This window comes from Gopherus flavomarginatus, chromosome 16 (assembly GCF_025201925.1).
Source record: "Gopherus flavomarginatus isolate rGopFla2 chromosome 16, rGopFla2.mat.asm, whole genome shotgun sequence".
Classification (NCBI taxonomy): Eukaryota; Metazoa; Chordata; order Testudines; family Testudinidae; genus Gopherus; species Gopherus flavomarginatus.
In genome coordinates, this window is record NC_066632.1 from 22,105,194 (window position 1) to 22,118,830 (window position 13,637).

General features: G+C 58.0%; 1 protein-coding gene across 2 annotated transcripts in view; it reads right to left on the reverse strand.

Annotated features, from left to right (window-relative positions):
• The window catches only part of COL2A1 (collagen type II alpha 1 chain), a 65,921-nt gene that overhangs the window by 13,621 nt on the left and 38,663 nt on the right, over positions 1–13,637 (reverse strand). For both annotated transcript variants that reach the window (XM_050925470.1, XM_050925471.1), the window contains exons 25-42: positions 13,201–13,254; positions 12,223–12,321; positions 11,670–11,723; positions 10,967–11,020; positions 10,134–10,187; positions 9,481–9,534; positions 8,836–8,880; positions 7,848–7,946; positions 7,314–7,421; positions 6,512–6,565; positions 5,240–5,293; positions 3,719–3,772; positions 3,198–3,251; positions 2,919–3,026; positions 2,001–2,054; positions 1,236–1,289; positions 378–539; positions 170–277 (exon numbers count right to left, since the gene is read on the reverse strand). In XM_050925470.1, coding sequence (XP_050781427.1) covers positions 170–277; positions 378–539; positions 1,236–1,289; positions 2,001–2,054; positions 2,919–3,026; positions 3,198–3,251; positions 3,719–3,772; positions 5,240–5,293; positions 6,512–6,565; positions 7,314–7,421; positions 7,848–7,946; positions 8,836–8,880; positions 9,481–9,534; positions 10,134–10,187; positions 10,967–11,020; positions 11,670–11,723; positions 12,223–12,321; positions 13,201–13,254 — 1,323 coding nt within the window. The remainder of the gene's footprint in view (positions 1–169; positions 278–377; positions 540–1,235; positions 1,290–2,000; positions 2,055–2,918; positions 3,027–3,197; positions 3,252–3,718; positions 3,773–5,239; positions 5,294–6,511; positions 6,566–7,313; positions 7,422–7,847; positions 7,947–8,835; positions 8,881–9,480; positions 9,535–10,133; positions 10,188–10,966; positions 11,021–11,669; positions 11,724–12,222; positions 12,322–13,200; positions 13,255–13,637) is intronic.

Consider the following 13,637-nt stretch of genomic DNA (forward strand, 5'->3'; position numbering starts at 1 on the left):
GCCCAGAACCCCGGATCTGCGCTGACCCCCTCACTTAAGCGCTCTCAGCACATCCGCTTCATTCCACCTCTGCAGAGAAACAAGCTGCGCACAGCCACTTCCACTATAGGGCACAAGGTATTGTGAGCTGGGTCTGCACCGTCTGACTTCGCAAGGTTCAGCTACTTACGGAGGGACCTGGCAGCCCCGGGAAACCTCTCTCACCACGCTGGCCGGGAAGACCGACAATACCTCGCTGGCCTGCCAAACCTTGAGGACCAGGTGGCCCATCGGCACCCTGGAAAAGACAAAGGCAGGAGGTAAAATCCAGCAGAGGCTGCACTAGGTAGTAACTATTTTGCAGTCAAAGACAAGGCAACGTGCATGTGAAAACTTACAGGTGGGCCATCTTCCCCGGACTCTCCCTTCTCACCAGGGGGACCAGCAGGGCCTTGGAGACCAGGGTCACCAGCACGGCCCGGTGGGCCCCCATCACCACGAGCGCCCTTGGGACCATCTTTGCCAGAAGCACCTGGTGGGCCAGGTGGGCCTGGGTTACCCTAGAAGAGAAGAACAAGGTTTTGGTGAGAATGGGGGAAGTTCCTCTACTCCGGTCCAAAGGCCAGTAAGTAATTCTGTCTTCTAATCGATCGATGAAGAGCAGTTCGGTGCCTAGGCCCTCCGCGTCCCAGAGAATCCTTCTCCGCATGAAGACTCACCAGCCCCTGCACCTTCCCCTCCCATCTCATCCCAACAGCCAGCCATCTCAAAGTGAGGTCAATCCATCTCCAAAGCAAAGGACGCCAGTCTAATTCAGACATGGCAACTGGTTTCCTTATCAGACAAACACTCGCGACGTCCTATCGTCTAGGACTCTCCAGCTGTCAAGAGCACAAAGTACCAGGGACCCTCATCGGGTCACAGCAGAAATTTATTTGGGGGGAAATAAAAGCCCCCAAAGTTACTGAAAACTACCAAAGGGCGAGAACTCCCTGGTTCATCTGTTAGAAATGTGGGGAAGCTCTTTTGGTTCGTCCATCCAGCTCAGTCTCCTTTCTCCTGTAGTGACCAGTGCCACCTGCTTCAGAGGAGGGTGCAGGAAACCCTGCAGTAGGTCATGAGGGACAAACCTATCCCAGGGGATGGACCATCTAACTCTCCCATGGACAGAGGGTGGCTTATGCCCCGTCTCCCTTCCAAAACCCAAACATAGGCCCCGCCAAGGTGGAATCAACGCTGGATGTTCATGAACTTACGTTAGGGCCAGGAGGGCCGACACGTCCTGCAGCGCCGGGGAATCCAGTGGCTCCCTAGATAAGGAGTGGAGAAACAGAAGTGTGAGCAGAGCACCTCAGTCCTTGCCCTTCCTGGAGAGAGGGGTGTGGTTCCCCACCATTAACAGGCCTGAGCCAGAAGGGTGGATTCTTCCCAGAGAGGGGCAGAGTGCATGGAGTATGGGGCTGGGGGGTAAGCACCCACTTAGTGTGTTGGTGCAAATGACTGGCCAGCTGGGCCCGGGAGGGCGAGTCCTTCAAGCAGACTGAGTGCTTAACCCTGCTGGATACTAGGGGAGAGCAGCAGTCCAGGCAAGGCCTTTGCCGTCACCCAGGGCTGAACATTCCAGCATGATTCGAACTCAAGGGGTGCAGCAAAGTCCCCTGGCTCGTGGGTTGGTAGGGATCTGGGTCCCACACCATAGAGCAAAGCCCACTAGCCCACTGGCAGACAGAACCCTGTATTGCATAGTGTGAATACAGCCACCCGTTTCAACGGGCCCATTCTGAAATCGTCCCAATGACAAGGAGGGGGCGTTCCGCCTCCTGGTCTGCAATTCACTGAAACGCACAAGGGGGATGGACCCCATTCGGCAGCCATCGCCCTTGAGAGGGCTGTGATTGTCTTTGCTTCCCTGATGCCTTGCTCGGCCAGAACCTCCTGCACAGCCCTCGGGTGGGAGCCAGGCTGGGCTCTGGCACTTGGTGCCCATCTCTGAGGTGTTGAAGGACCCGGGTGGTACTTACAGGGGGTCCCTGCGCACCTCGAGCTCCCTTAGGACCAGTCACACCAGTGGGACCCTAAGAAGGAAAAAGAAGCAGGTTAGATCCCGAATGGACCCCAGGAAATCAGCCCTTGGTCTTGGCAAAGGGACTTGTCCTTTGTTGCAATGGGCGGGTATTTGTCTTACAGCCTGGAGATGAGTAGCAGCCGGACCCTCCCTCTGACCCCGATGTTCTCTAGCGAGACCCACCCTCCTTTGTCCTTGCGGTGCCTTCCCTCTGCACCCAGCTCTGTCTGGCGGTGATTTAGATGGCTGGGTGTGCAGCTGGCTGCAGCTGTGTGTCCCCTAGAGGGCACCCTTCACAGCTGGGGCATTTCATGATGGGGGACAAAGGGGGAAACTGACCTGGATCAAACATCCCTGGGGACCATGTACAATGGGGAAGAGGGTCCTCACTTGTAGGGGTGCGCAGCAGATGGTACTCAGGTAGGAGGGTATTTTCCAGCCCCCCTAAGCTCCCAGAGGGCTTCAGCGCAGCAATGAAACTGCCGCCCTCACTCCCTGGTATGCATGCACCTCGGAAAAGGGCCCTGCCATTGCAGAGAGGGGCGACCCTCTGGCAGGAATCCGGCCCCCTCTTTCCTGAGCCAGTTCTGGGGGTTTATTCCAAACTGACCACGGAACCTTGGCAGGTTCCCCCACGAAAGGTAAAATCGGGGTGGGGGATTGCTGGGCGTCAGCCGTTTCAAAGCCTGTGGCTCATATCCCTCAGCTGGGATAAATCTGTGATCCAGCTCCTAGGTGCTGACCCGTTGCAAATGGCCAGAGTATTTTCAAAGCAAAGCACAGTCCTTTTCCCAAGGACAGTTCAGCTCTGGCCAGCCCCCACTCTCCCAGGCTGCCTTCCCAGCGGGGTCAGGCAGGGAGGAGCTTTACCAACCTGTGGGCCAGGAGCACCGGAAGAACCCTGTGGACCCGGGGCCCCAGCATCTCCCTTCTGGCCAGATTCTCCTTGTTCACCTTTAGCTCCGGGTTGGCCGTCAGCGCCCTGCATGAGAAAGGGAAGAAAAAGCACCCAGTGTGAGACGTGACCTCCCCGCGAGACGGGTGCCCGGGGCCGTGCACATGGCACCGTCATCGCTACGGGAACATGGATATCGAGGTGCAGGATGGAGAGGGAACCTGGACAACAGGGGTCAGCAAACGCGGCTGTACTCACAGGAGGTCCAGCAAATCCAGCAGGGCCAGGGGCTCCAGGCTCGCCACGATCACCCTGAAATGGAAAGGACTGGGGTTAAATGGGAGGCCTGGGCAGGAAACACCCCAACCTGGACAGCAAGCTCTATGGGGCAGGAGGCATCTTTGTGCTTCCATGTCTGTGTAGCACCTAGCACCATGGTTCTCAACCTTGTCCATCTGGGAACACACACCCCCAGGAGCCTCTCCCATCCAGCTGGGACCCTACCCCTATTTAGTAGGGTGGTCTCAACCTCTTGACACGTGTTTGTGAGCCCCACGCACTGAGGGTCATGACTCCTCTGGCCTAGCACAATAACCAGGGCCTCTGGCAGCTATCCCCATCAATCAGAGCAATGTTGGCAAGAATGGGGAAGCAGGTGAATTCCCCAGGGGTGGTCTCTGAATTGAGAGGGGCACAGACCCCTCCACCCTCCCCAAGGGGCTCAGACCCATTGTGTGAACCAAGGTCTGGGGACGTAGGGTTGTTGGCATCACACTTACCGGGGCGCCACGGGCGCCGGCAGCACCAGATGGGCCTGGGGGACCCAATTCACCCTAGACAGGGAGAAAGAAGGAGATGTGAGAGAAAGCTGGGGAGATATGGCTGGCCAGAGGCTATAGATAACCTGGGATTCTGCCCCTCTCACTTCCACAGCCCACCCCCCATCCCTGTGGTCTTTCTGCACCCCAAAGCCCTGCCCAGATCTCAAGCTCCACCCATAGCCTGAGCTTCCTCTGAAGCCCCTCCTCCAGCTCCAAGCCACGCCCATGCTCCCAAAGCCACTCCCCCAGCCCCCTCAGGTCACCCATTCCCCATATCCCTCCCACACTCCAACCTGAGGACTCCCCCACCCCACCCCCAGGCACAAAGTTCTCCCCATGGCACCAGGGTTGCCATATTTCTGGTTGCAGAAAACCAAACACACTTGCCCCGCCCCTTCTCTGAGGCCCCGCCTCCCGCTCCCTCCCTCCCCCCATCGCTCACTTTCCCCCACACAGGCTCACTTTCACCGGGCTGGGGCAGGGGGTTGGGGTGCGAGAGGGGTGAGGGCTCCGGCTGGGGGTGTGGGCTCTGGGGTGGGGCCGGGATGAGGGGTCTGAGGTGCGGGAGGATTGTGGTGTTGGGGGGGTGAGGGCTCCAGCTGGGGATGCATGGGTTCTGGGATGGGGCCAGGATGAGGGGGTTGGGGTGCAGGAGGGGGCTAAGGGCTAGGGCCAAGGGGTTAGGGTGCGGGAGGAGTGAGGTGGGGTGACAGCTCTGCCTGGGGGTGCGGGCTCTGGGGGTGGGGCTGCGGATGAGGGGTTTCACGTGCAGGAGGAGGCTGCAGGCTGTGGGGTGGGGCCGAGGGGTTTGGAGTGTGGGAGGGGGTGAGGGGTGCAGGCTGCAGGCAGCACTTACCTCAGGTGGGTCCTGGAAGCAGCCAGCATGTCTGGCTCCTAGACAGAGGCACCAGGTAGCTCTGCGTGCTGCCCCTGCCTGCAGGCACCGCCTCTGCAACTCCCAATGGCCGCGCTTCCTGGCCAATGGAAGCTGCGGAGCCGGTGCCTGGGGCGGGGCAGCATGTGGAGCCACCTGTCCACTCCTCCGCCTAGGGGCCACAGGGGCACATTGCCATTTCCAGGAGCCGTGTGGAGCCGGGTAGGGATGGGAACTTCCCTGCCCCACTGCACCGCTGATCACAGCCACCAGGGTCCCTTTTCAACCAGGTGTTCTAGTCGAAAACCAGATGCCTGGCAACCCTACCTGGCACTGGCTCGGCTTGTGCCCTGAAGCCCTGCCCACATGCCAAGGCCCCTCCCAAAGCCCAGCGACCCTCCCCACTGGGTCATGGCTCTTGCAGTATCTCTGGCTCCGGCAGCCTGAGCTATGTACACCTGGAGGGAGTCACGGAGGAGCACAGACACCGAGAGGCTGGGAAATCCATGCGGTCTGGGCCGTGAATGTTGCTCTTGACCCTTCCCCCCTTTCACTGAGCCCCACTGCCCCCAGCCAGGCATCATGCAGAGTTCCTGGGTTCTTACCTTCTCGCCGTTGGGGCCAGAAGGGCCAGGGGGACCGATCGGACCTGTCAAACCCTGGGAGAGGGAAGAGTGAGAGGAGGGTGACCAGATGGCAGTGAAGAGCAGCTGCTGCCTGTGTGTGCCGGGCAGAGCCCAGTGTGGGGCTGGGTTAGTTTCAGAGACTGAGCCCAGCTTTTCTGGGTTCGTTGGCTTCTCTGCGGCACAAAGCTCCACGCCTCAAAACCCTGGGGATCAGTTTTAAAACAGCAAGGGAGTAATAACAACCCTCTGCCTGCTACAGCCTGGAAAACACCACTACAGCCTGAATGCTACCTAGCTACGGCTCTGCTTGACTGCTGTGCAGCTACAACTGTGCTAGGCTGCTACATGGCTACTCCTACCCTGCTACAGCTCTCTGCCTGCTATGCTGCTCCAGCCTGTCTGCTTTGCAGCTACAGCTCTGCCTGACTGCTACAGCCTGACTCCTACAGTGCTCCAGCTCTCTGCATGCTATGTGACTACAGCTCTGCCTGACTGCTACCGCCTGACTCCTACACTGCTCAGCTCTCTGCGTGCTATGTGACTACAGCTCTGCTTGACTGCTACTGCCTGACTCCTACACTGCTCAGCTCTGTGCGTGCTATGTGACTACAGCTCCGCCTGACTGCTACCGCCTGACTCCTACAGTGCTCCAGCTCTCTGCATGCTATGTGGCTACAGCTCTGCCTGACTGCTACAGCCTGATTCCTACAGTGCTCCAGCTCTCTGCGTGCTATGTGACTACAGCTCTGCCTGACTGCTACTGCCTGACTCCTACACTGCTCCAGCTCTCTGCGTGATATGTGGCTACAGCTCCACCTGACTGCTACCCAGCTTCAGCCTGACTGCTACCCAGCTACAGCTCTCTGCCAGCTATGCAACTACAGCCTGACTCCTACAGTGCTACAGCTCTGTGTGACTGCTACAACTCTCTGCCTTCTACCCTGCTACTCCCTGCCTCCCTGCCACATTGCTACAACTCTACCTGACTGCTACAGCCCCCTGACAATGTCTACGCTGCAGCTACTCTGCCTGACCAGTAGGACTTTCTGAATGTTACACCATGACAGCTTGTAGTGCTCCGCCTGGTCTCTGTGCAGTCACAGCTCTCTGCCTGACCTTTATGCTACCCTCTCCAGCATGTGTCCCCATTGTCAGCTATTCGCATAGCTAGATAGGCAGACGGCTGGGATGTTGCATGTTAACTCAGTCCCCGTGACAATCTGAGCAAGTGACGCCTTCCCCTCTACTTACCCTTCCGCCGTCCTTGCCGGGAGCTCCTTCTGGGCCTTTCTCACCGACATCACCCTGTGGGAGGAGATCAGAGGGAAGTTACCACCCAGCCGCCAGTACCGCTGAACAATGGACCATGAGCCCCTCCCCCACCCCATCAGCTCAGAGAGGGCAGCAAAGCGATCCCAGGATCCAAGCGATCCCAGAGATCGATCAAGAACCAATGGGGGCCTGGACTGCTTGATTGGCAGATGGTCTTTCATCTGCTATAGGGGATAGAAATGCTCAGAGTCAGGAACCACAGATCATCTAGCCCGATCTCCCGTGTGTTACAGGCCACCCACAGCATCCGGCCCAACAACCGAAAGTAGACCCAGGTATCACAGCCCACCGGAGACCAAGCTATTGCATGCCACAGGTCGGGAGTAGGTGGGACCGAGGTGCACCAATGCCCCTGCCATGGCCAAAAATTTGCTTAGAGCTTCCAAATCTCTGATGGAAGCAGCTGATCTTGTGTCCTCCGGTCTATGGGTCTGAACTCTGCATTAAGGTCGACATCCCCAAGGCCAAATATATTCATTGCCGGGCAGGGTTCCCTTCCCGTATCCCCCCAGCCAGCCCCTTCTTTGCATGAATGTGGCTAGATCCCATAGCTCCACTGAAGTCAATGGGGCCAGGTCCCAGCGTCTATAAATCAGCATCACTACTTTGAAATCATTGCATTTTCCATAGCTCTCACCCGCCGGGAATCCAGCCCTGCGTGTGCACCTGTCTGCCCTATGCAGTGCCCGACCCCTGAAGTCCCAGGGAAGGCGCAACTTACCCTGTCTCCCTTTGGGCCGGAAATACCAGCTGCTCCCCTCTCACCAGGCATCCCCTGCAGACCAGGGGGACCTTGGGCACCAGTAGGGCCGGATGGACCAGTCGCACCCTAGAGCCAAGGAACACAGCGAGGTCACTGGGTGATGCAGACGGGGCAGGATTGGCTACTACTTCCCGTGCACTGAGCTGCACTAGGATAGCAATCTGTCCCGGGCCATGCAAGGCTCTGCCCTGGTGGAATGTTCTCCCAGCGGGCAGACCAGATACTTCTGGGGCCCAGCCCTTTTAAACATGATGCCCACAAAGCCTGCAGCTGCTAAGGTCAGTTTTCCTGCCCCCTTCCCAGGGCAAGAGCTCATCCTGGCGATCTGTATGATGCCACCTCGGGTGGGGCTTGAACTATGGCCCTCTAGAGCGGAAAGCCTGAGCCTCGCATGCCAGAGCTAAAGGACCGGCTCTCTTCGCCAGGTTGCAGCAGCAAGGACCGAATCCTTTTCCATGCTCCAGCTACTACAGAGAAACAAAGGGAACCTACCTTGGGTCCATCGGTACCAGGAGTTCCAGGGAGCCCTCGAGGGCCCTGCAGACCTTGTGAACCTGGAGAGCCACGTTCACCCGGGAAGCCACGTTCACCCTGGCGTGGAAAGAGACACCGTTAGGGAGAGGTCACAGCTGGGGACTGGCCAGGACAATTAAAGGGCCCAGGCGGTTTTATTACACTGTGCATCTCAGCAATCGCGCCCCATTGCAACAGGGTCGCTCAAGGCTGCCCTGCTGTGGCAGGTGGCTGCCATGCATCACCCCAGAGGTGGCTGCGTACCAGCGCTGGGTGAATGTTCCCTAGCGGCTGCCTGTTAGCTGCTTGGGGATCACCTGAAAGATGCTGTAGAAATACCGGGGGGTTAAGCAGGGCACCCAAAAGTGGAGGGACCAAAACTGAAAGGTGGCTTTTGACCATTTTGCTGCCAGTGCCCTGGTGGGGACAGTTAGTGGTACAGGAGCTGCTGAGACCATGAACAGGCAGATACATGGCCAAGAATGACAGCACAGTCTTCTTGTTCTGGGTTTGTACAGCACCTAGCACGGTGGGCTCCTGGCCCATGACTAGGGCTCCTGGGCAATACCGTAATACACCTAACAATTAATGTACAGCACCTAGCACCATGCAGCCCTCTTCCATGACTAGGGCTCCTGGGCAGTACCGTAATACACCTAATAATTAATATACAGCACCGAGCACCATGAGACCCTGGTCCACGACTAAAGCTACTAAGTGATACCATAATACATAGGATATGTAGCAATAATAATGTACAGCACCTAGCACAACAGGGTCCCAATTCATGACAAGGGTTCCAGGACACTACTGTAATATAACTAATAAACGCCGTACAGCACCTAGCGCGATGGGCTCCTAGTCCAGGACAGGGGCTCCTAGGCGCATCCATAACACACCTAATAAATAACCATAACCCGGAGGCTGAGCTTCCCGCTCTGCGACCCGAAGGACGAATAGTACTTACTCGGGGACCCACGAGGCCTGGGGTGCCAGCTTCGCCGGGGACGCCCTATGGAGAGCAAGAAGGGGGAGAAGGCAGTTACACTCCGAGAGGGAGGCTCTCGGGCAAGAGAACGCCTTCCCTAGCCGGAGACGCACCATCCCGTGCAGACAGAAGATGAGGTTAGGGAACAGACCTACTGCAGGGCCTGCTCTCCGCACTTTCGGTACGGCCAGTTTGCCCTGGGAGGGGCTCTGGCTGTCATTTGGTTCGGAGCGGGCGGATGTGCAAATCGGCAGCACTGGGCGAGCGATGGTTGTTTTCGACTAGCAGCTTTCCGACGGTGCGAGGGGACCAGTCTGGCCCTGGTGCACCACACACGCTGTCTCGCTCCCAAGGCGGCTCAGGAAACCCTAGATCAGGCTGGCTGCGGGAGGGGGGCATGCGGAGCCTGACAAAGCCCCAAGTTTAGTGACCATCAGGCTTCTTCAGTGACTCAGGCTTTTCCCCGCATGGTGGCTTGAGGCCAGTGGGCTGAACCCCCCTGATCCAGCGCCCGCCCCCGGGCTAAACCTTGCAAAGGGGACTCAGTTGCCAGCTCACATGGCAGCTCTGTTCATGGCCTGCAGTGAGATGCTAAGGAGGCTCCGGGATGGGGTCTGAACTCACCTGATCTCCTGGCTTGCCACCTTCGCCTGGAGGACCTGGGGGGCCGGGGAGTCCCTGAAAGGAAGCAGTGCAGAGAAGTTAGCCATGATCGCAGGTTTCTCATGTCCTCACTGCATGGTAAACCGGGTCTGTGAGCCCCGGGCCTGTGGACTCAGTGTTTCCAAGCCCGCACTTGAGCGTCCACACTGCACTGTATAACCTGGGTTTGCAATTGCTCACACACACACACACACACACACACACACACACTCTCTCTCTCTCTCTCTCTCTCTCTCTCTCTCTCTTTCTCTCTCTCTCTCCCCCCCCCACCCCCAGGATCTAGGTGCTTGCTGCTTTGTGTGTAGACGGAATGGGGGCTTCCTGAGTTACTGCCCCGGCTTAGTGTGCAGTACAGACACATCCTCAGTCTCTGGGCTGTGTGGGGCATCTTCAGAGCATGTGTTGGGTGACAAAGGGCCCAGCTGGGACATGTGACATCGGCTCCTGGAAGCAGCCACCCTGCTGGCACTAGGGCTGATAGATGCAGGTACAGACCCCAACGGAGATACTCCAAGCAGGCCAGAGCTCCTGGGGATGGAACTGGGGGGCAGGTATTTACAGGACTGCCCTGACCCCACAATGCAAAGGGGTTAAAAGGCGTCGCTCCTACTCACCTGGAAGCCAGAAGGACCTGGCGAGCCCTGTTCACCCCTCTCGCCAGCAGGCCCCTGCAGAAGGAAAGGAGAACTGTGAGTGTAAACGACACCCAGTCCCGACCCCAGATTTAGGGCCCAATGGAGTGATGACACCTGTGATAGGACAGGGCTACGGTGCCCGTGATGGGACAGGACACATCATCCATAGAATCATAGAATATCAGGGTTGGAAGGGACCTCAGGAGGTATCTAATCCAACCCTCTGCTCAAAGCAGGACCAATCCCCAACCAGTCCAGAACACCCACCCTGTGTGTTAGCCCTTGAAGTTGGATCTCTGTGATCTGGTTTGTTTTACTTTGATTTGTTCTCTAAACCAGGTTCCCCCTATGTTAGAGCAGCCAAAATAAAAATTTAAACTCAGAGCACCCTCTGGTGGCCACATATGGGTTCTACATTGCAACCAGGTTCCACTCAGCATCCATCCACCCGTTATTGGGTGAAATGCGGACTGACAACTCACTGACCAGGTGTGGTAGAGGGTCCCAGTGTGGGGAACTGGGAAAGGATCCTCCAGTCTGGTACAGGAACAGTACCCCAGTCTGGGGTAACTGGACAAGGGGCAGGGTCTCCCAGCTTGGAACTGGGAAAGGGGCAGATCCCCCAATCTAGTGTAATGGGGCCTCCTAGTCTGAGCTGCTCTACAGGAAAGAAATCCCAGTCTCTGTGACCAGCAGGCCTATGGGTCAGCCATCCTGCCCAGGTCCATCTCTGTATTGTGGCTAGAGACCGGCCTCACTGATTTCCTTCTGCCCACCCCCTCTTCCTCACGCTGGAAGCAGCGAATACTCACGGCAGGTCCAGGGGGACCGGAAGCTCCTGTCTCACCATCTTTGCCAGGAAGACCCTAGAGAGAAAAGAAACCCCCAGGACATTGATCAATGACCCCTTTTTAGCTACCAGACTGTTGTGCTTTTAAAATTCCCTCCTGGGACCTCGCATTCTTTCTCTGCTCCTGTTGCAATGGAATAGGCAGCAGCAGATTTCTCTATCTGTCCATCTATCCAGCTGTCTGTCCATCCAGCTGGGCTCTCACCTTGGCCCCATATCACTAGGGCTTTGTGGTGCACCCACCGAATTCTGAAAAAATCAGACCGCAGCTCCTTGAGAGAGGAAGATGCTGAGTTCAAGTCCTGGCTTGGCCTGGCTCAGTCACGTAATCGATCTGGCCCTGTTTCCATCTGTATGATGGGGCTCCCAACGCTGCCCTTGTCAGACATTGATTAAGTGACCCTCCAAAAACAAGATCTCTGCCAGCCAGGGGCAGAACTGGGCGGGCATCTCCCAGGAGCAGTGCAGGGGACCCTGGAGTGGGGGATATTTGAAGCTAGACTGGGGAGCCCCACATTAAAGGGGCAACGGGGAGCAATCCTGCGCTGCCTCCTGGGAAATGGACTGGCCGGTGTCTGATTCTGGACGTGGCTGCATGCAGGGAGGGGTTGGGGGTTTCAGCCTGTGTTGTAATAGAGGGGGGAGGGGAAGATAAACCCACTTACTCTCAGACCAGGGGCGCCAGGCAATCCTTTCTCTCCAGCTTTACCAGCCTCGCCCTAGGAGGAGAGAGAACACACGGCGCGATGAACGAGGCCCCGATGTCACCAGAACAGGCTCGGGGATGCGGCAGGTCACCTCCGCTAGCCAGTCCCTGCTTCTCTGCAGCAGCTGCCCAGGCTGACATCAGCGGGAGCGATACAAATGGGGTCCATGGAGCTTGAGTTAGACCAGTCCTGGCTCCGCTCCAGCCGATCTGAAGAAACGGCAGCTCCACGGGGCACCTGGCCATGTTGGGGCCAACTGGGGCATTTCCCAGGGTCCTTTGCTTTAGGCCTCTCATCCCTCCTTTGCCTGATGCCTGACTCAGTGGCGAAGCTCATGACAAGCTGCCCAGGGCTGTACATGTGTATATGGACTGGAGAGATGGACTGCGAGGGTGCCCATTGCCACTGCAAGAGTCTCCATCCCCCGCGGCCTCACTGGTGCTGTCCCTGGGCCTAGGCTGCCTGGCAGGAGGGGGGCACACGGGGTGGGGTCCCACCTCAGTGTACTTACGTTAGCACCTTTTGGCCCTGGGAAACCCATGACACCAGGCTGCCCACGAGCACCTTGTGGACCCGGTGGGCCCGGGCGACCATCCTCACCAGGGGCACCCTGCAGGGAGGCACAGAGGTTGGCACGTTAGTGGACGATCTCCCTCTTGCGCTCTGAGCAGCCCCCACATGCAGCCTTTAGGAACCTGCGGCTTAGTTTGGGCAAGAGCACTGGAGGTCTCATCAACTGTTGGCACAGCCGCCAACGGTGCCAAGGGCCGGGGGCTTTGTTCACCCCTGGCAAAGCGCTGAGTTGAGGCTGTTCTGTTTTCTGCGCTACGAGGCCCTGCCTGTCCCAGGAGGGGAGCACACTGCCAGGGGGCATTCGGAAAGTCCCATGATCACCCACCACTCAGCCACGTTTCCTGTAACACATGGCTTAAGTGCTTCTCACCCCCCAAAAAACTGTGCCCCCAGCACCCCAAAGCACAGCACCCACCCAATATCTCCACCCCAATCACAGCCCCAACCCAGCACCACCAAAGCACAGCACCCACCCAAGATCCCCTCCCCAATCACAGCCCCCACTCAGCACCCTCAAAGCACAGCACCCACCCAAGATCCCCTCCCCAATCACAGCCCCCACCCAGCACCCCTAAAGCACAGCCCCTAACCAATATCCCCATCCCAATCACAGCCCCCACCCAGCACTCCCCAAAGCACAGCACCCACCCAAGATCCCCTCCCCATCACAGCCCCCACCCAGCACTCCCCAAAGCACAGCACCCACCCAAGATCCCCTCCCCAATCACAACCCCCACCCAGCACTCCCCAAAGCACAGCACCACCCAATATCCCCTCCCCAATCACAGCCCCCACCCAGCACCCCCAAAATCCCCTCCCAAATCTCAATGCCCACCCAATATCCCCCCAAGTCATAGCCACTCTCTGTCAGTGCCCCTCCGAGCCCAACCCAGGAAGGAAAAGGAGTCTCACTTACAGTCGGACCGACTTTGCCTTGAGGACCAGCATCACCAGGGCGCCCAGTGAGACCCTGGTGGAAAGAAGGAGGCAGGGAGTTAGGACTTTCCCGCGGGTCCCTGCTCTAGCTCTGCTCTGTGCTGGTTGCTCCTGCTTGTTTGCTGGCACTCAGGAGACATTGAAATGGCTGGTCAGTTTCCCCGTGTCTTCGGAGGAGGATATGCCTCTGCTGCACCCTACACACAGGGCCCTGATCTCAGCTGGGGCAGGGACCCTCTCTCCCTGTGTGTCTGTGCAGCACCTGGCACAATGGGGCCCTGATCTCAGCTAGGACAGAGAGCGTCTCTCCTTGTGTGTCTGTGCAGCGCCTGGTACCATGGGGACCCTGATCTCAGCTAGGACGGAGACCGTCTCTTGCTGTGTGTCTGTGCAGCACCTGGCACAATAGGGCCCTGA